The sequence below is a fragment of the Cibotium barometz genome, chromosome 8 (assembly GCF_041138505.1).
Source record: "Cibotium barometz isolate CiBa-2024 chromosome 8, ASM4113850v1, whole genome shotgun sequence".
In the NCBI taxonomy this organism is placed as follows: Eukaryota; Viridiplantae; Streptophyta; class Polypodiopsida; order Cyatheales; family Cibotiaceae; genus Cibotium; species Cibotium barometz.
The window spans coordinates 59728760-59751119 of NC_141053.1; the positions used below are offsets into that span (position 1 = coordinate 59728760).

The 22360-nt window shown below is 44.3% G+C and overlaps 1 protein-coding gene across 9 annotated transcripts in view; it reads right to left on the reverse strand.

Moving 5' to 3' along the window:
* Positions 1–6459: 6459 nt before the first annotated feature.
* LOC147636500 (GPI inositol-deacylase A-like) overlaps positions 6460–22360 on the reverse strand; it is a 153149-nt gene continuing 137248 nt past the window's right edge. For 4 of the 9 annotated variants that reach the window (XM_086801962.1, XM_086801966.1, XM_086801969.1 and 1 more), the window contains 5 exons: positions 12675–13003; positions 12474–12573; positions 12217–12356; positions 11841–12081; positions 6460–7495 (listed from right to left, as the gene is read on the reverse strand). In XM_086801962.1, coding sequence (XP_086658088.1) covers positions 7157–7495; positions 11841–12081; positions 12217–12356; positions 12474–12573; positions 12675–13003 — 1149 coding nt within the window. In that variant the 3' untranslated portion in view covers positions 6460–7156. The remainder of the gene's footprint in view (positions 7496–11840; positions 12082–12216; positions 12357–12473; positions 12574–12674; positions 13004–22360) is intronic. The other 5 variants (XM_086801963.1, XM_086801967.1, XM_086801965.1 and 2 more) reach the window with 3 other exon arrangements.

Below are 22360 nucleotides of genomic sequence, written 5' to 3' on the forward strand. Positions count from 1 at the left end.
CAAAAGGGAATAGAGTGGGTAGAATGTTTATACTCAATGTAAATATACTTGAAGTAAGTGTTGCAATGTTTACAAATGGTTCAATAGTTGTTACAGATATAGACATTTAGCATAAGAGAATTGGACATGTAAATGTGCAAAGAATGAAGTCTTTGCAGACTAGAGAAATTGTGATAGGACTGCCTAAGTTTAAGGTTGAAGGTATGAAGAAAGTATGTGAAGCATGTCAATTTGGAAAGCAAACAAAGCATGTATTTTCACATGACAAAAATGTGAGCAGGAATGTACTAGATGTTGTGCATTCATATGTATGAGATATTGTGAAGACTATGTCTATGAGTGGCTGTACTATGTAACATTCATTGATGAGACCACACTAGGAAAGTGTGGGTGTATTTCATGAAGGAGAAGAATGAGGTTTTCACTCATTTTTAGAATTACAGAGAGTAATGGTTGAAAAACAGACAGGAAAGCATCTGAAGTACCTAAAGTCAGATAGAGAGGAAGAATACTTCTCCAATGAGTTCTTTGATTTCTTGCGGAGAAAGAATGGCATTCAGAGACAGTTTACATGTAGATACACTCCACAACAAAATGGAGTTGCTGAGCGAAAAAATAGGCACATTACAAAGATAGCACGAGAATTGATGGCAGAGAAGAATATGCCGCATAGCTATTGGGATGAGGCTATATCTATAGCAATTTATATCATGAACAAGACTCTTACTGTAGTCATACATGATGTAACGCCAAAGGAGAAGTTTAGTGGCAAGAAACCTGATTCGTCTCACTTGAAAGTTTTTGGATATATTTCATATGTGCATGTGCCATATGAGTTACGTATAAACTGGATCCAAAGGTAGAAAAATGTGTGTTTATTGGGTATTCCCTTGAGCAAAAGGGATATAGATGTTATAATCCTGCTACACGTGAATTGAGGGTAAGTATAGATGTTGTATTTGATGAGATAAGTAGTTGGTATGTTGCTGAAAAAGATGTTGGGGTTGATGTAAGTGGAAATGTGGTTGCACAGAATGCAAGTCAGCAATCATAATCATTGAGTGGACCAAGAGAGTCCTCATGCAGCAGCGGTTCTATTAATAGACCATGGAGCGACAGGCTGCATCATAATACCAATCCTGAAAATGTAGTTGGTACATCACATAAAGGCAAAGAGAAAGTGGTTGAGTTCCTTGGTATGCCGCCTCATATTTCTGCAAGGCATTCTCTTGAAGAGTCTAGTGGCTCTCGAAGATGAGCCTTGATGTGAGGAGCATGATATTCCAACAATGAGGACACCTGGTGTAAAGAAGGCTTTAGAAGCCATGAATGCAAAGTTACGAAGATCTAGAACAGTAAAAAGCTAGTACGTCACTATGCTTACATGATGGCAAAAGTTGTGCAAGTTATAGAGTCCACATGTTTTGAGGCTATTGAAAATGTGTATTGGGAGAAAGCTATGGATGAGGAGATGGATGCATTGTATGGAAATGAGACTTGGAATTTGGTGCCATTGCATATAGGCAAGAAAGCTATTGGATGTAAGTGGGTGTATAGGGTGAAGCATAACAGTGATGGTAGCATAAACAGGTACAAGGCTAGATTGGTAGCCAAAGGATATGTGCACACATGGGATTGATTATAAGGAGGTGTTTGCCCAGTTGCAAAGATGGCAACTCTGAGAGCTGTGATTGCGGTGGCCCAGTTAAAGATTGGTTTTTAAATAAAATGGATGTAAAAAATGTGTTCTTGCATGATGACTTGCAAGTAGAAGTATATATGGATCAACCACCTCGTTTTGAGGATACAGGTCATCCAGAGTATGTATGTAAGCTTTATAAGGCCTTGTATAGACTGAAGCAACCTTCACAAGCATGGCATGACAAGATTGTTGAGTATCTTGTCACACTATTGGTTTTCATATGGCAGATGTAGATCACTCTTTATATGTGCGCAAGAGTGATGAGGGTATTGTGATCATCACCATCTATGTAGATGATCTTATTGTTGGGAGTAACAACTTGGAAGAGATTGAGCATGTGAAAAGTCTTCTCAAGAGGAAGTTTAATATGAAAGATTTGGGAGATCTATGATACTTTTTGGGCATTGAGATCATTCACACACCACTTGATGATATTTGGCTATCACAGAGACAATATATATTGGACATGTTGTCCAAGTATGCGATGGCTGGCTGTAAGCCAATCTCGAATGAAGATTATGTGTTGGAGGATCCCACTATGTATAAGAAGATTGTGGGGAGTTAGATCTATGTCACGATCAACAAGTCAGATTTTTTAGTTACATTGTTGGATTATTGTAGTCAATTTATGCAGGTTCTGCGCAAACCACATCTTACAGTGTGCAACGTAGACTTTGGTATTTGAGAGCCACTGTTGATTATGCATTGTTTAATGCAGCAGGTGTACCGTTGGAGCTATATGGATACACATGCAGATTGGACCGGTAGCATCTCAGACAAGAGATCTACTAGTGGATTTATGTTTTCATTAGTACGGAGTGCTGTGACATGGACTAGCAAGAAGCAGCCCACAGTCACCTTGTTGAGTATAGAGGCAGAGTACAGAGGAGCTGCAGTGGTAGCATGTGTGAGAGGTAGCTTGGTTACGCAAGCTACTTTTGCTAATTTTTGGGATTGCATGTGGAGAGAAAGGTTGTCATATATTATGACAATCTTAGCAGTATACAGTTGGCCAGGTACCTAGTTTTTCAAGCGCGAGCAAAACACATTGAGGTACACTACCACTTTATCAAGGAGAGTGTCTTGGCAGGCAACATCGACTAGGTCTACTTCAGCACACGGGATCAAGTCGCTAATATCTTCATCACAAAGGCCTTGGGAGCTGACATTCATGAGTTTACGAGTTGGAGTTGAGCTTGAGGAGGAATGTTGAGATGTCAAGCTCAAATTGAGCTGACACTCATGAGGCGTCTACGTGACCGTTCGACATTTACATCACTAGCCGGTTTGGTAGCTGCACCAACATATTTTCACCAAAGATTCTATAGCTCGACTATACTGACTAGTCTACACCTACCAACTCCACTTTAGCGTGTTCACATTATGGACCGCTTGCATATACTCTAGTATGTGTGTTAGTCACTTTATCTCCTTTGCAAACGTCTTTTTGTTGAAGAAAAACAATTTTCAACCTCACCTTGTGTGTTCTCTTCTAGGGTTTGTGAGAGTGTGTATGCTTGCAAGAGCTCAAGCTCCCTTCTCCCCTGCATCTTTTTAAGAGGAAATATCACGTAAGGCAGATTAATGTGGTGGGCTAACTTGATAGTCGATGTCCTTTAGGTGGGAGTCTGGCCGTGTCAAGACAAGATCGGGAAGGAATTGATCACTCCGACTAAGAGGACATGGCCATTGATTTGAGAAATCAATTACAAGCAAGAAGAATGAGGCTGTGGATTTCTGGACTAAGAGGACATGGCCATTGATTTGAGAAATCAATTACAAGCAAGAAGAATGAGGCTGTGGATTACAGATGATCAAAGGGTGTGTTATGTGACTGCCTTGCATTTGCAACCATGATTTGGTTTATCGATCACGCCTCTCACATGACAAATATCCAGATTATCAATTTTTATTATGACTTATATCCAAGGATATTTAGCCTCCAAGGTATTGCTTGGGAGGATTAATTTAGATGAACCTTGTTCCACTAGAGTATTGGTGTTCCCAAATTTTGTTTGCATCTTTATTACCTTGACATAGTACGCTAAGTTCGAACTTGAAGTTTCTTGATACTTTAGGGAGTAAACAACTGACCGAGATAGAGATAGGTTCCCACTCATGATAATTGTTCCTCAATCTATCATGCAATAGAAAGGATAAATCAATTCTAGTGAAACATTGCACATGTTCAACATCGAGAGATCTTTTGATTAGTCAAGATCTACCTATGATAATACTGAAAAGGTTATGTTTGGTATGTGTCAACCCAAATTTCCCTTGAATTAGAACTTGAAGATGTAGCTTAACTTATTGTATAGCCAATTCCACAGTTGTGTCTTTGGCAAAGGACATAGTACAATATGAGTTATATCATGGGTATTTAGGTTTGGACACGATCTTGACAGAAATACTTTCATTACAAGGGTGATAGTTTTCTAGTTCTTGTTTTAAATCTCCTAGGTACAAGGAAATTATTCAATCCTGACAAGACATGTAATTTAATTGGCTACCACAATCGTCTCTATGATGTCAGACTTTGAGAGTTGGATTGAGAGACTGTTGTGTTACTCATGACTAAAGTATGGGTTGATATATCTTCAGTTCCACTAAGATAACTATACGAATCATGACTACAAATTTAATCAATTCCTATAATAGAGTTATGAGTTGAAAGAGCAGACATGGTAAACAATATTACGAAGTCGATCATCAAATGTAGTTTTAGTTTCCCTCATTTATTTCCGAGAGTGGGAATATCTTATTAGGAGGAAAAGTCTAGTCTTTCATGTCGATAGATTGAAAGAGAAGCTAGGAGTTGAGGATAGCATTGTGTTCCTCATGACTCTAGTTTGGGTTCGTCTATCTTTAGTTCCCCTCAGATAGTTATAGGAACAATGACTACAAATTTAATCAATTTCTATGACATAGTTATGACTTGAAAGAGTATACATGGTAAACTAGATTATAGAGTCAATTGTCAAATGTAGTTTTAGTTTCTCTTGTTTATTTCCAAGAGTGGGAATGTCATAGGTGTCAATAGATTGAAAGAGATGCTAGGAGACAATTACTAGTTCATCCCATAGGTTTCCCGATTTTCTTCTTTAGACAAACTTTGTTTCCAGGAGTAAAAACATCCGAGGAGGGAAAGTATATTATGTAACTAGTGCTATTCCTCAAGATTAGTCACCTACATCAATAGGATTAAGCGAGCCCTGAGATTAGGAGAAAGCAAGCTAACACGAGCGCCTAAGGTTGTTATTAAGAAATCCATATGTACTCGATATGTATAATAGGATGGTTGTTTATAGCAATAGTGGACACTATATAAGTGAAACATGTGTTACTGTTTTCATAATCTCACTATTGCTCAGAGTTCAACCAAGACTCGGCTACACACGTGGCAGATCATAGATTGACATGTCAAATGCCTCTATTAGGCGGACTTGCATGTTTCAATGGGTGTCATACCTTAGCCCCTGGCTCAAGGGTGGCTCAAAGCATAGAACCTATGATTGGGAGGGAAGATATCTTGCACCTCTCTTAGGGCGTTGCACTAATCACTTGTGTTTTGTGTTTAGAACACTAATCACTTGTGTTTCATGTTTTTTAGAACCATGGGGTTGCAATAGAGACTCACAATCGAATTGTTTTCAATGCATATTTCGAACTGTTGCATGCTCATGTACAAGGTAACTTCGATGTGGCCCCAATGCTCTACTATGCAGTACTCATACACTCTAAGCTGTATTGCTCCCTCTCTCTCTCTCTCTTTCTCTCTCTCTCTCTCTCTCTCTCGGATATCTTAGGATGATATGCGAGCGTATGCTCTTTGTACATGGATCACTCTAGCATCTCAATTTAGCTGTCATTTTCTTTCATTTCATTTTATTACCCATGATCATGTATTTCATGAACATGATGTAATCCTTTTAGTCTCATAGGTCATTTTGGCCTTTCGTAGACGTTAAACTCTCTCTCTCTCTCTCTCTCTCTCTCTCTCTCTCTCTCTCATGAACATGAACATGAACATGAACATGAACATGAACATGATGTAATCCTTTTGGTCTCATTGGTCATTTTGGCATTTTATAGACGTTAATATAACATTTTAGCATTAGCTTCCCACTCTCCCTAGTTGATGCTTCCGGATGCTCCCTACTGATGTATTGTAGGGCTAGATACTTACCTTCAATTCTTTCTTTTCTTTTCCAGACAGTGTATCAGATGTCACATGGTTGTAACTTTGGTCTCATAGGTCACTTTGGCCTTTTGAAGACGTTAATATAACATTTCATTTCATTTCTCTCTCTCTCTCTCTCTCTCTCTCTACATATATATATATATATATATATATATACTTACAACTGTACATTTGCATCCAAAAAAACGTAAGGTTCAACTGGATAACCCATCTTGTTGATCATTACAAGCTCAAGATTACAAGAATACTTAACTGTATTGTGTTACAAAAAACAAATGTGCGCATATGCAAAATTGAGCATGATGAAGATCTACCACTCACAGTTATCAACTGCATTTCCAATGAACAACCAAACCAATGGCAAGCACTGGAACGCTTTCTAAACAGCTTGCTCTACTTGATAAATTAATGTGAAACTGTGCAAAGTATCTAAGGTGCTTAATTGTAACAGTTGAATTTCCATACCTATATAATGTATCAACGGACAGTAATGATGTGCCCTTCATTATGCCATGTGCAAAGGGGTTGGCACAGTTGGATAGGAATCATTAGATACTTTGGCCAAGGCAACAAAGTGCTCGGATATTCTTGATTGTTGGAAGATGAAGGGGAAAAATGTCATGTTGAATTGTAATAACAATCCCAACCTCACAATCAAAAATAACTTCTGAAGTTTCATTTATTCAAGACTCGTGCACAAGCAAGAGCCAGACAAAACTGTACATGGATGCGGATCTTTTCTCCCCCCCTTTTGTTTTCTGCCCCACGCAAAAAAAGGAGGGGGGGGCGGTGGGGGGGGATGTCAAACATGTCATTTCAAGACATGTTTCTCTTTTTCTGGCGCCATGTATCAATAAATACCAATACTTGCACATTTTGTAGTATACAACAAGGTCAGAAATTGATATAAGCATGGTCTGAAGACAAACATAATTGTGGGGTGGGGGCACTTTTCACTTTGTAAAGGGTACCAGAACCCATGTGTTCAGTTATGGTATCACGGTTGTGGTCACCCATTGATATGTAAAAAGAAAGCAGATGCTTGAGCTCCGGAAGGGTAATACAGAGCTTAACACCGAAATAGGCTCTCTACTGCTGTCGATTATTTTAACATCTGGCTTTAACATCCACCGGCTCTACTTTCCTTCCATTTGAGAAAAAAATTGGAAGACTTCTTGCATGAGGCAACCACAAATCAACCAAAAGAACAGCCACTGAACAATTCCAATAACTATATGTAAAGGAAAAACTTCTTAATGTCTGTGAAAATGCCGACGCTTGGAGCTGTAGTCTCCTTTTGTTCTACCTCTTCTTTCTAAAATCCTCAATACTGCAGTCAAGATGCCAATGACTGCTAGGGCATGAAAAACTCTGTATGGAGCTGATGCCAACGCAGCTAAGTAGGAATACACACCTGCAAGTGTGTAAACAAAACTCAAACCAGAATCACTCAGAGGGGCACTCCAAAAATAAGGAAGTGGAACCAATGGGATGTTGACATCTAGTTTACTCCCCATGAATCCATGAAGAATAATGCTGAAGGAAAGTGATGCATCAAGCAGCCACGGTAGACTCTTGTCCATCCCCAGCCTCTGCAAAACAAAATGTACATGGTGTTACAAAATTTGCAAGATGTTACAGCAAATCTGAAAACCTTCCATTAAAAAGAGAATTTCCATCATGCAATTGTTGGCAGATGCACAAACCAAAATTGTTCACGGTACGCCTTGATTGTAATTTTCTTCTTTTGGTCGTTTCTTGAAATTTACAACACCACAAGCAGTCAATCACTCACTAACTCTGAGTATGAGCAAGTTACATAGCCTTCTCTGAATCTCTTTACTTTAAGGTCCAAACAAAGAGTCCCCCTTGTCTGTGCCAAACAAAGAGCCCCCCTTGGATGGCAAAACTATAATCAGTGAGATAAAACTTGAAACTGCACTACGGAGATAATCAATGTATGTAACGAGTCAATAAAAAACGTCCTCTGTGATTGTTGCAACGTGGTCTTTGTACAAGACCCTCTTGGATGGAAGGGTCACTATTTGAAACCAGAAGCCCAAGGTCATCTATGATCGATCACTCCACTTTTACATGGTCAAGCTAGCTGCTTCGAGCGTGCCTTGGTGGCAACACCAGGCTACGATGTTGCATTGGCACAACATGAAGCAAACACATGCTCTTTAAATAAGCCATACAACAACAAACTCAGATGCTTCATGATAAGGAACATAACTGAAAAGCCCTCGTTGCTTTTTGACGGGTTGTATAGATTGCCAGAGTCAGCAAACGTGTAATAAACCCCCAGAATTTTGCATGGAGTCTGGATGACTATCTAATTGGATTCCCTGCTATATTTTATTGGGGATTTCCGAGCTTTATGTGTGAACACCTCTTAAAAGGTGTAGGTGTGTAAGTGCGTGTGCCCAGGGACTGGTAACCACTTAGTGTGTTAGTGTTAAGCAGTGATGCCATGTGTCATTGCCTCATGGTTTGTGTGATGAGAAACATAAGGCTCAGAGCCTATAAAAGCATGTACTAGAATGTTGCTTGATACACAACATTAATCAAAGCTTCTTTGTACGTGCAATCATTTTTCTTTAACAGTACTAATACTTTTCTCTCTCACACACATTTTAGCTATGGCTGTCCTCCACCTGCATCCTCCATAGCTTCTGCTCTGCTAACCCTAAAGATACAACAAATGCCATCAGAGCGAAGTACCCTTCCTGCTGTCCCTTGCAAAGTGTTGCCACCACCTACGCTGGCACCGCTGCCCTGCTCCGCCACCAGTTTGTCTGCCGCCGCTCTGCTTCACCGCTCGCTTGCTGCTGGCCTGTTCGCCGCCTTGCTCTCGCCTATTCCCCAGCTGCTGCTGCCGCCGCCACCTATGCTCTACAGCTCAGCCTCTCCCGGCAGCTCCACATCTTCTTGCCTAAGTCACTTCTCAGTACGGTGCATCTCTCTGTGTCACCAACCATAACCATGGATCCGCAACCCCATTTGGGAAGTTCTCTGGCTACATGGATTTTGTAATCCACGCACATGCAGAATGAGCCATTCTTCTTCTGCACTAGAAGCACTAGAGAACAAAAGGGTGAAGGGCTAGGTCATATCAACCCCTTTAATCTCTTCTTGTTGTACTGCACTCACATAGTAAGGCGGCTCTCCCACTCTCTACTCGGAGGCGCTGGGAGGTACTATGAGCTGACCAACTGCGATGCTTACACGTGGATCTGCACGTACCACAAAATAAATCAAAGAAAGCATCCCCAATGAGTCTCAAAAAATGCTCTCCGTAGAACTCGTATTTCGTCCCTATCTCTGATAATGGCACCCAAGTCTAGCGTATGCGTAGGCCAAGAGGATCTGTCGAGATATCTAGCCCTCGGTATGAAACCATCCTCTTTAAGCGTCATGAAAGTATCCATGTAGTACTTTCATTTGTGTGAGAGTACCTCATGTGTTGTGATCCAGGTATATCTTGAATGTATAGTCCCTAATAAATCGTGGTTCCTGGCATCCTGAGACAGCCTGATGAATCGGAGCCCGGGTACTAGAGTGGCGAAAGGCAATCCATCTTGAGTCCATACCTCGTGAACCAAGGTGCATACTTGGCTATACCATGACTCATGTCTACAGCTAGCTACTCAAAGGATTGTAGGGTGAGCCTCGAGAGTCTCCACGGGGCCATGGTGCAGATCCTATGAATGAATGTGGCTCTCTGGAAGAGTGTCTACTACCATGGGTGCTCCATCAAACCATGTGGGAGGGCATCATGACCTTAGGCCTCTCTATCTTCGGCCATTTGGCCGTGGTGAGATCGAGTGCTCCATACATCATGCCGGAGTGACCAAGCTGTCAAATAGCCACATCTTGGTCCTCAACTCCCGGAAAATGGGCCTGGAAGCATTCTCTCTCCATGAGAGTGCGAGAAGCATACCCTCGCATCAGTCTAGCCTTTGTAGCATTTCTCATCGAGAAGACCGGTCCAGTAAAAGTGACTCCCAAGTACACATATAAGAGGGGATGTGGTGAATTCAGACCATAGCCTTGCTTTTCCCAAGGTTTACTTTGAGATCCCGTTGTACACAAAAGTCCTGGAGTGTGTCAAGATGCCTCTGGAGAGCCTCTGGAGAATCTGCAAGAAACACAATGTCATCAGCATAAAGTAGTATGGAAACAAGGATGCCTCCTAGTGATACGCCTCCTCCCCCTCCTCTATCAATGACGGCTGAAATCTCATCGATGTACAAGCCAAAGAGAGTGGGAGACGGTGGGCATCCTTGCTTCACTCCGATGGTATTAGAGATCTCCTCTGATAATCCTCCTGGGCATCTCACTTGCCCTATGATGGAAACATATAAATCAATGATCCACAAGATCATGTCTGATGGTACCCCCAAATCCTAGAGTCTCTGTACTAGTCTGGCTCGAGGCACCGAACCAAAGGCTTTGCAGAAATCCACAAAGCAGCAGTAAACCCGTCGGTGTCATGCTATGGCCTCCTATATGATGGCTTGGAGGGTGAACATGTGATCCAAAGTGTATTGAGCTCCATCGCAGGTACTGACCCATAATGTTTGGCCAGTGTGTGGCCTATCATAATAGTCCTGTAATTGTTGGGGTTCATGGGATCTCTGGCTTTATGGATGGGTGTGACAATATGGGCTGTCTAGGTGGGTGGGAAGCCTTCTAAAAGAACCCAGTTGAACATATGGGCCAAGAATGTACCACCTGTGCTGGGGTAAGATCATCTCCCATGTACACCTATGTGCCCTTGTGAGGGCAGCCCGTCTGTCTAAGAAAGCCTGTTAATGATGAGGGGCTGCTCTCGTGTCATATCCTTGCCTGCCCTCCCATGTATCTGCAAGAGGGAGGAGGGGGGGGGGGGGGGGATTTACTACCAAGAAAGATTGGGTGGAGGTGGTGAAGAAGCACAAACCCCCAGAAAGCATCATACATGAAACTCTCGAGGAGTAGAAAAGCAGGAAGGATAGGGCCCTCCATGTGTGAGTCTGGGGGCTACCCCCAAGGCAGACGCCATGATGTTTTGCTAGATGATAGGTATCACTCACAGCCTTCAGCTGCTCCAAGTCCATCCTTAGACCCTCCTGAATATTCAGTTCCCCTTCCTCCACTGTATGGTCCTTGACCAGAGCCTTTAGGGCTTCCATTTTTGCCAAGAGTCCCTCTAGCATTTCCTGGTGTTGCATCTGTGTCCCTTTTAACATCCAAATCTCCTCCTCCTGGTGGTTCATCTTTGCTACCAATTCTTCAATCTTGTTATTCTTGCCCTATATCTCCTTGTGGAGGCCTTCCAACTTTTTTTATGTTGGTTCAGGACCCTATCTAGTACCTTCTTCTGTTTGCCCAGCGCCTTCTTGGCGTTGTCCTCCACTGTCTTGATGTATGCCTCCAGCTCCTGTAGGTTCATCCTGGCTATTTCCCCCTAGTTGCTGCCTTATGGGCCCGAGAAAGAGTGCGTGGGATAAGGGAGGCAGAGGGCATGCACACAGCACGGACAGCAAAGACCAGTGCAGCTGACACACACGCAGTGCGGAAGCAGGGGGGGTTGGGAGGGGCTGTGTGCACAGCACGTGGGCAGGGCAGGCAGCGGCGGGCAGGGCAGGGCAGGGCAGGGCTTGTGCATGCAGCACGCGGGTTGCGCGGGCAGGGAGACCAGGGCAGGGCAGCACGGGCAGAGTGGGCGGGCAGGGCAGGGCGGCAGGGCGCAGGGTGCGAGAGAGGCTAGGGCTAGGGGCGGAGGCCCACGCCGAGCGCGAGAGAGAGAGAGAGAGAGAGAGAGAGAGAGAGAGAGAGAGAGAGAGAGAGAGGATCATGTAAACATCTTACAAAAGACCACATGGGTCAATGAGACTAAGGTGACTAATCAACACACAATTCAAGAAGAAATAGAGGCTTTGTATGACTAACCTGACCCCATGCAACAAGAGAGGGAATTAGCATAGCAGTCGCAATTAAATGAAGTAGAAGTAAGCCTTGACAGTAGTTAAAGGTTTCCAGCTGCGTGTCTCCAAAACTGGTCAAGGTCTTCGGGCTGCCCATGTAATTTGCATCCATTTTTGTTGGAACCATCTGACTGTCAACCGCTTGACCAGGACTTTGCATGGGATTGTTTTGGTGCTGCTGGCTGCGAGAGCAAGCCGCCAAAGAACTGTTACATATAAAAGAAAAAACTCTTAGGACCTTTTCTAAATTTTAAGATTGATATTTTCAGTCCTTAGGTGTGATGCCATTCAAATACATGTGTTTCTGAAGTTTTCACAAAACTCATCAAGGGCAAGACTACCTGCATAGAGCCGAATAGCAGTTCCACATGTGTACAAACAACAGGACTACTAGTCCCAGTGCCGGATGCACAAAGAATACCAACAATATGGACAACACCATGACAGTCAATGTCGGCCTACTTCTAACACTCCCGAGAACCTGCAAAACAATTTGAGATTTTCTTTTATAGGCAGGTGATGAAGAATGTGCCCAAATGGATGCATGAACAAACAGAAAGATTACCATAAAGGAGACAGATCTAGACTGGAAAAATACCCATAAAGAAGACAAAGCATTGAGCTGAGTCCGTAACCAGAGAGGGAACCTGACATTTGATCTCTGCATCCAAGCCTCACACCTATAATCACAAAATTGTCTGGGCACTCATAAAACAATGGAGATAAACTCTTGATCAACAAAATAGCATAACAATAATCACAACAAAATAGCATAGAAACAGGGACTAGTTTGTAGTACCTGAGTTTCACAAAGACCTGCATGGATGCAGTAGCATAGAACACAATCTGTGTGCCCATGGCTAGTAGTGCCACAGCTCCAGTAGCAAAGCAGTAGCAAGCCAGAGATACCAAGAAAAAACTCACAAAAGAAGATGTTGTTTCTGAACTCAAAAGCCCAAGGAAGGCATATATGGCCAAGGGGATCGTGCTCAGCAAGACGAATGGGCAGGGGAAGATAAGGTTGTATTCCATGCTCGCCAAGACTGAGGGCACCGGCTGATCAAGCTCCCATGCACGTGCTTGTTGCATTAACACAAACAGTAAAATGGTGACAGAAAACCCTGCAATCTGGAGCAAATAACGTATCTCAGTACTGTACAAAGAATATCATTTTGATCAAAGCCTAAGACTTTAACAAGGACATGAATCATAAAACTTCTTGAGATAAGGCACTAGCTTGATTTATACATGCTTGAAGACTTTGAATGAGTTACGTTTTTCTTTGTAGAATCCTTCTATGGTGTGTCCGAATGGCTGTCAAGATCTGCCAGTGTCTGATCTATGAAGGGGATCGGGCTTAGTTAAAAATTCAAAGCCCAGTTTGCAGAACTTGGGACCCAAGAAGGAAGGACCGAAAACTCAATGATGTGATTTTCAAGCTGGAGTTATCCAAACATGGCACATGTACTGAACGCATGGCAATCAAAACATCCTTAGGGAATGAAAATGGCAACCCATAAAAGGTTTTTGAACGGAAAATTATGAAAACGAAAATGTGCCATGTCAGCATGCCACATTAGAGATCTATAGTGATGCTCAATGAAATAAGTAGCATGAAGTTGTTCAATACATAAAATTACACATTAGGAAGAGTTTGCTGAAGGCCCACCACAATGACAATGGCAAAGTTACCCTTAAAGGTGATGCTCATGATCTCTTCATTGACAACTAGATTGGACATTATTTTTACTAATGTCATGTGCATTACCCATGTGAGTGCCACAAGGAACATGCTTCCTACTTGCAGCCGCCCTCTGGGCAAAGTGCATAGCATAATATGTCTTGTTTGGGACTGTTTTGGAGACCCGGTAAGTGCCCGTCAGTGCCTAGGACATGGACCGATAGTTAAGACACAAGTTGGGCACAATATGAACACAATAAAAGACCTTTTGGGTGACTTTTGGGGTCATAAGAGCCCTAGCTGACCTGAATACGACTTGCTTTCCATCAGATCAGCCCTTGCTTCAATGTTTTCACGCTAAGCTTCGGCATGCAAATTGAAAAACCAAATAAGGGTTTGCGTTTATGCATTTTCAGCCCAATTTTTGCATGTAGCATAGGTTGCATGTAGACTGAATCAGAAGAAGTCTTAGCCTAGGTGTAACCTAGCTAGAAAATAGCTTCTTTCAAATACTCCCTGGACGAGAACCTCCCCCCCAATGTTGGGTTGTAGGGCTATCAAGACCTTGCTGTAGGTAGCTACCCCCCACACACAGAGGTAGGGCAGACCTTGACGAGCACACAGAGAGGGAGAGTTAGTGGTGCAACCCTGGTGCCATCAAATGAATATAATGCAGGAAAAAAAAATGCAGTAACAAAAACCAGCCCCTCTATCCACTGCACTAGCACCTAGGCAGGTCAGCCCCTTCACGAATGAGTCGGCCATGTCCATTTGACTTGCACATGGAGGAGAGAAATGACCTGGAGATGCGTGTGCATAAAGACGGCCAGCCCACTGAACGCACACATTTCGGTAAGGTCTTTTTGAGGCAAAAAAAACTTGTTGAACAAAGAATGTGTTTCACAACACGAAACTTTAAGAAACGTTTCAGTCCGTTTCATACCTTCTAAAACACATTTCAGATTTCCTATGTCCCCGATTGAGGCTGCCGTCCCTTGCCTTTCCTTCTCACAAGCAGACCTCCAGCTCCTTACTTCTTCTACAGTTGCCTCCATGGAGGCCTCCACCTTGGTCTGTGGGTAGCCGCCCAGCACTTGGACAGCTCAAGATCTTTTGTAAGCAAGCCTTTTCAGCGACCTTGGAAAGATGATTGATATTCATCCTCTAGGGCATGGATACTACCAGGTCGAGTTTGATTCGCTTGCACCATCAGACAGAGTCATGTAGCTAAGCCCCATTGCACTACCTACAGCCCAGGCCTTCTTTGCGAGGTGGCAACACGGCTTTGACCCAGCTCCAATCCTCTAGCTGGCATTGTAGGCATATGCTCACTTATGGTAGTGCTATGTGTGAACAGGGCTTAACCAAGGGCACTTTTTCCCATGTGGTTTTTCCCCTTGGATATCAAGTGTGAAAGGACACTCTACCTATAATATTTTGTACTTCTATATTATATGGATGTGGCACACATGCAAGGGTTGACTTGCATTTTGTGGCTACCACACTTTTGGCTCTCTCTCTCTCTCCCCCCCTCATTTTCTGTGTGAGCTTCTCTATCCTGCACCTAACCCTAATGTGCAGGTTTGTGTGTGTGAGTGTGTGAGTCCAACACCAACAGGCATCTCTAGCTTTCCCGTGAAAATTTTCTTTCTTGTTTTCATGAAGGAACACCTTCCCCTCCTCCCAGTGATAGGTGCTGTTATCGGCAGAGTGATGGACCCCACCCCCACCAAAACCACCACTTCGGTTCTAGCTTGGACGGTCGGGATTCCATCTCTTCGTATCTACATAGCCTCTCCGGACTAAGCCTTAAGGAGGCTAGAGGCTAGAGCTAAGTAGTAAGGCCCATGAATCATGATCCTCATCCACTCGCCTCATGGTCATGGGTAGCTTGTGCCAAAGGAGCATCAAGCTCATCCTCACTCTCATCCTCACTGGCATGCTGCTCCTGTTCCTCATCCTCTTGTTGCCCTTCTTGTTGACTCATCTCCCACTCGGTGAAGGGATCTGCCTTCTTGGTCACGCTCTTGCAAAGCATTCGCAAGTTCGCGCTGACGAAGACAAGGTCATTGGCACGCTCTACCCCGAGTCGGTTCCTCTTCCTAGAGGCAATGTGGCTGTAGGTACTCCAAAGTTGCTCCAAGCAAGAGGAGCTGACGGCCTGGCTAAGTATGCGGATGGCAAGCTGTTGTAGCTCCGGTCCATCCGAACCAAAGTCCTCCCACCATAAAGCAGCACCAACTTTGGAGCAGTCGATCTGTGCATCATGACAACCATAGGAGCCATGAAATGACCTGTACATGGATAGCTTGTCCCTAATCTTGCGCCTAACCGATGCATCAGGCACAAGACGGTCCAAGATGATCCTCCATCCAGCGCTCACCTAACCGATGCATCAGGCACAAGACGGTCCAAGATGATCCTCCATCCAGCGCTCACCTCCCGGTTGCTCTCTTGCTTGTTGCCTTGGAATTCTGGGTCCACCACATAAGTTGCTGCATGCAATGGAGAGTAGTAGGAATTCCACCTTCCTAGACACAAGGCATGGATCTTCTCATATCTGCCTTCGTCCACCACATAAGTTGCTGCATGCAATGGAGAGTAGTAGGAATTCCACCTTCCTAGACACAAGGCATGGATCTCCTCCTATCTGCCTTCGTCAGGCACGAAGTCTTTCAACTTCACTATCATGCGATCCATGGCCTCGTAGACCTTGCCTATGCATGGTTGCATAGCGTCTACAATCCTCAATAGGTAGACTATGGGCCTCACCATAGCATCCGTGGTCTTCACACACTCCCACCAAGAGGCGTCATCCACCCGTAACCTACACTCTTGGCCAGTGTTTGTATGGGACTCTTGCATGTCGACAAACTCGTCACTAGGGAAAAGCCCCCTCAAAGCACCGCTACAATCCTTCAACCGGCCCAACATGAGGAAGTTGTAGGCAAACTGGGTGTCGGAATATTTGAGAGAGAGAGAGGACCTCTTGTTGAACTCATGCCGAAGTCTTTGGTGGTTGAGGACAAAGGAAACTATGGTGTTGGCCTCCTCAATGAGCGGGCTGATCCATGGCAATGCCCCTATGTCCTTGAGGAAGTTGTTTAGGCAATGAGCCATACAAACCGTGACATGTCCATACATAGCTCTCGCCGCCCTATTGGAAGGCTCCCCATCCGCAACAAAGCCCACTACATGCTCGGGGCCAATGATCTCCATGGTGGTAGCCATAGTTGTCACGGTACGAAAATACGATACCGTACGGGAATTTTTGGTATGATATGAAATTTTCAGATACCGTGCGATAAAATACGGTTTTTATTTTTTACACTTACAACCTATGGAGCTTCAAGCTTGAATGTAAGGGAAGGTTGGGAGGGGAGGAGTCTACAGTGCTTGAGGAACCAGAACATGGACATGTATCTCTCCCAGTTGGATCTCCCGATTGTCTCCAAAAAAGAACCTGGATGGGTAATGCAATACCAAAGGTCTCCCAGTGTAGCATTTATGACTAAGGGACCGTCCTTGCACAAATACGAGCAGTGCATCTAGGGTGATAGGTTTAGGGACTCCTCTCTAGATCAAAATGGCCATGTCCAAATCTTCTCCCTCGTACATAACTTGAGAATCTAACTGTCTAGCCTACCTATACCAGGGATCTCCAAGTGATGTAGCAAGATTCTCTCATCCTACCAATCAAGTGTACACTACCAGTCTACCTCGCCAGATTTTTTAGGTCTCTCAACAACCCCATATGGAATATTGAGTGGACACGAAAGTTGCAAAGTATTGCGAGCATTTGGGATCTTCGTTACGCAGCGTTTCTATATTTTTTTTAAGCATTTGGAACTAGAGATTTATTTTTTTTAAAAAAACTCTTATCATACGATATCGTACGGTATCGTACCGTACGAACCGTACGGTACGAACCCATTCGTACCGGTACGAGAAACAACTATGGTGGTAGCCCACTCCGCCGCAAGCACATCCGCGCTCTTCTCGGTGCCGGATGCATCATGAGATGAGATGAAGTACATCTCTCCACGGGAATATGCAACCACGCCACAAATACTCCTCTCGCGGGTGTCACTCCATCCATCCACAATGAGGGAGACTCCGTTCCTCTCCCACTGCCGCTTTGTGTTGTCGGCCACTTGCTCTACAATGCGCTTCTCCTTCTCGAGCAATGTAGTGCGCAAGCTCTTGGATGAGGCGGGCGTATAGGTTGAGCCATACTCCCCAATCTTCTTAACCATGACCTTGAAGTATTGATCCATAGGGCAAATATGAGGGCTAAAAAGATTCGCACGCAAGATTTGCGCTTGAAAGGACTAGCGTTTAGCTCATCACGCATGGTTAAAGATGACTGACACGAACTATACATCAGTGACAAACTTCAAGTTTTTATTAAATGAAAGTATTGCAATTTCGTGAAGGTCCTTTAAAAACCTATAAACCACTACAAAAGTTGCTATTGAATGTGCTATTAAACCTATGCTAAAAGCACAAAAATCAGTCCACCTTACCATGCTTCCACCTAGAACATGGTGCCTTCACCATCAAGAGCATCGCCAACCATGTTATCAACTAATGTGCCAGATTTCTTTGAGATTTCAGGGCCCCACATGCGCAATGATGGTATCCGCAGGTTGCGAGGCTAGGGTGGATCCATAGTTTCAGATCCTCCCCCTCCCAGGTACGAGCCTTTGCCACAGATTTCTTCCGTTCTCTTCTAACGGGTGCCCCCCTATCCTGCTGGACGCATGCGAGCACGTCTGGTAGCACACCAAAGAGGTGGTCCCTATTGCTCTCCAAACTTTCGTGTTGACACCCTTTATTGCAGAGGAGCTTGGGGAGGCTCTGATGGCACTCCCCAAAGGCAAATGCCTGGGAGAAGACGGGCTTCCAGTTTCCTTATTTCCTCAGCATTGGGATCTTATGGAAGGTGGCTTTAAAGCTTCCTTCGATGAGATTATGACCACGGGATCCATGCCAGAAAGGTCTGATCCATTTGATTCCCAACAGGGTAGAGTCAGAATGGAGATGCAACAATGAAGGCCCATCACCCTCATAGTGACCGCCTACAAAATCCTAACCAAATCTATCAGCCGGTGTGACTGCAACTTTCCTCCCCGATTTGGTTCATGGCACACATACGGGTTTCATCCTGGATTGAAGCATTCTAGACAACATCTTGACTTTTTTAGAGACGATTGCTCTGGTCAGGCTGAGGTAACAGCATCTTATTGCTGTCCTTCTCGATTTTGAGAAAGCCTATGACAGGGTAGACTGGGGCTTTCTTGAGGGAACAATATGCCGGATGGGATTTCCCAAGGAGTTGGTACGAGGCGTTTATAGGCTCTATTTGGCTTCACACAACTAGGTTCTCATTCAGGGAGCCAAAGGCAACAGATTTCCACTTTCTCACTTGGTCTAGCAGGGTTGTCCCCACTGGCATCTTATCTATTTTTGTTTATTGCCTAGCACGGCGTGGGAGACGTCCAGTCAGAGTACTCACCATGGAGGATATTGAGGAGATCCGCCAGCGTCCGATGCGGCACATATTATGAGATGGAGGCACCTCCATAGTGTACCCCTCCGTCCCACATGATATTGTATCCCCTCACTATATTCCACTCACCTCCATAGCGTACCCCCCCCCCTCACTATATTCACACCCTATAAGGGTTTCTGTTTACCTTCCATTTCCAGTTTCATTTTCTAGGTGCCTGTAGTATCATCTTTATTTTTCATTTTCTGGGTTTTTTTTTTAATCCAGACATTGTATCAGATCCACCATGATGTAACTTTTGGTCTCATAGGTCATTATGGCCTTTTGAAGACGTTAATATAACATTTCATTTCTCCGCTAAGGGGACAAGACTCTAGGTGCTACGTCTTCCCATCCACGCGCACGAGGAGTCGCTTGATTCAAACTTTGCCGATGACACAACAGCATACCTATCCGGAGACGAGGGGAATCTCCAGAGATTCGCGGAGGTAGCAGAGATCAAAGATACCACCTTCTAACCCCATCACATGCTATGTCAGAGCTAACTCATCATGCACACCTCATGTGTCATGATAGCCCTCCAATCACATAATGCAACCAAGTTAGCAAGGCCAGTACTTACGTCACCCCCCTGGTTCCTAACTCATATAAGCTGGAGATGTGAAGCCTTTTATAAAACAGGGCTGTACAAAACACTGACAAACATGACGAACATTTATTAAAAATCAATTTCGGGGACATCCCGAACAGAGGACCCATGACTCTCACCGTACATAAAAACAGTGGAGATTAAACCAAACCCCCTCAATGCCGGTGATGTCGCCTTTTCCGGCATCTCTTCCAAGGCACTGTCACGTAGAGCGATGGCAAGAAGAGAGTCGATGAAGCCAAATGACTCTGGTACTGATATCTGGTGCTGCCAGAATGAAGCAAGGTGGTTTTGCCACCTGAAAATCCCATGGGGGTACTGCCAATTGATGCAAGGAGCATCAGCTTTGCAAGAAAAAGCTAATTTTGGGAAGGCCCAAGAATTAGACACTTCAAGAACTTCAATTTTGATGCAGAATGTCAACCCCCAAAAATTGAACATGCCTGGTAGTTCAATTTGGGAAAAACCTTGGGAATGAGAGAGAGAGAGAGAGAGTGAGAGAGAGAGAGAGAGAAGAGAACGAAACTTAGTGCATAGACTGGTGAGCTTGCACTGCTTTTTCATGCCCTCGCCTGCCCCTGTGCTACCCCCACTTGCCCACTGCTGCCTCCGCCTGCCTCTCTGCTGCCCTCGCTTGCCCATCTGCAACCACCCGCCTGCCCCTCTGCTACCCTTATGTAGCTCTTGCCTCACAGGATGTTGATCCTTCTTTGGAGGATGAGGCTTTGCACGCACATGATCTAGATCCTTCACAAGAGGATGTTGCATTATAGTTACAGGATGATTGTACCCTTGAGGATGATGTTGCGCAGTCGCATTGTCATGGTACCTCTCCAGTTCTAAGGACTAGCCCTGGCTTTTCCCCGAAGTGGGGGAGAGAGGTAAGGTTTACATCGTCAAATTTTCCCTCCCTTACCTATGCAAGACGTACTTCCACCTCTAAAGGGGGTCGTTCCTCGACCACAAGATCTGGTTGTTCCTACTCTGAGTCCTTATGAGGATTGTCTCTTGGAACATTCAGGGTCTTGGAGGTATTTTTCCGCGTCGAGGGAAACACATTGTAAAAACCCAGCTTCATTGTGCAGTCACACGTGAACCTATGGATGTATTGCTCTTGCAAGAGCATAAACTAGATGCTAGCCAGTGTGGGAGATCAGGCAAGCTTCTCTCGGGACACACCTTTTGGTCACCAGCTGTTGGTACCAAGGGTGGTGTCTGTATCTCTCTTTCAGCTTTGATCTTGCCTTGCATCATTGGACATGGTGTCATTTTGCCTGGGAGAGCACAGTGGATCCTTCTTATGCAGGGTACTACACGCATTGGTATTCTCAACCTCTACGCTCCTAACCATAGAGGTGAGAGGATTGCTCACTACACTGATGCCTCTTGTCGACCATTGGATTATTGGTGAGGATTTTAACATGGTTGAGATGCCAACGGATAAAAGAGGTGGACATGAGGGCTTGGTGCATCCTCTTGAAAGAGCAACTTGGGAGAGGTTTATACTCTCCATTCATGGCAGAGATTGTTGACATGAGGATGACATTTGAGGAGACCATCCACTCTTCTTTATTCATGGTCTAACAGGAGAAGAGATGCAGGATGTATTTATGCATGGTTACAGATTTTTTGTGGATGATTGGGTGCTTGACAGAGGTGGGCATACTTTTAATGCTACAGGCACCTCTAAATCGGATCATTGCCCAGTGGTTTTATATATTAGAGATCCGAATTGCCATGGATCAGCACCCCATGTACGCATCCCTGATCATTTGTTTTCAGATGCAGAGCTATCGTGTCGTATGCTTGATATTTGGAGATCTCATGATTTCTCACAGGCCTCTCAAAGCCTCGCCTCTGCTCTCTGTGATATTAGTGACTTTTATCACACATGTGCCCTGTCTAAGAGGCAAGAGGCCTTGGATTTAGAAAGGGCTATTAGACTTAGATTGGCTGCCTTGCAAAAAGAGCACGAGAAACATCCTCGTGCTCAATGGGTTGCAGATTCTTTATGTATTGTTAGGGCAGAACTTCATCACTCTCTTGAGCAGCGCGCAGAGTACCGTTTCCATGCCCATGAATCCTTTTGAACAAAGATGGGTGGCAGATGTAACAAACATTTCTTTGCTACTCACGGCCCATCTCATGCCAGAGATAGTGTCAGGCAGTTTGCAGGATTCACATGGCACTCTTCACTCAGATCCACTTATGGTTAGATAGATTGCCACTGATTTCCATCGCCATCTTCTTAGTGCTGAGCCGCACTCTGATTTGAGACACAGGGCACAGAGGAAGGTTTGGAATGCATTGCCACATTTGATCACTGAGGAGATGTGTGCCGCTCTGGATGCCCCTTTTTCTATGCAGGAGTTCAGTCATGCTCTTCATGCCTTACCTCATGATAAGTGTCCAGGAAAGGATGTCCTCTCCCCTGTCTTTTTTATTACTTTTTGGGATGAGATTGGGGCTTAGATCACATCAGCTCTGCAGGAGATGTGGGTGCCTTCTTCTCTCACTGAGGGGCTTATTTATCTTATTCCTAAGAGTGGGGATAAGACATTGATTGGCCAATGGAGACCTATCACCCTACTTGGGACTGCATATAAGATTCTTGCTAAGGCAGTGAGCATCAGATTGCAACCA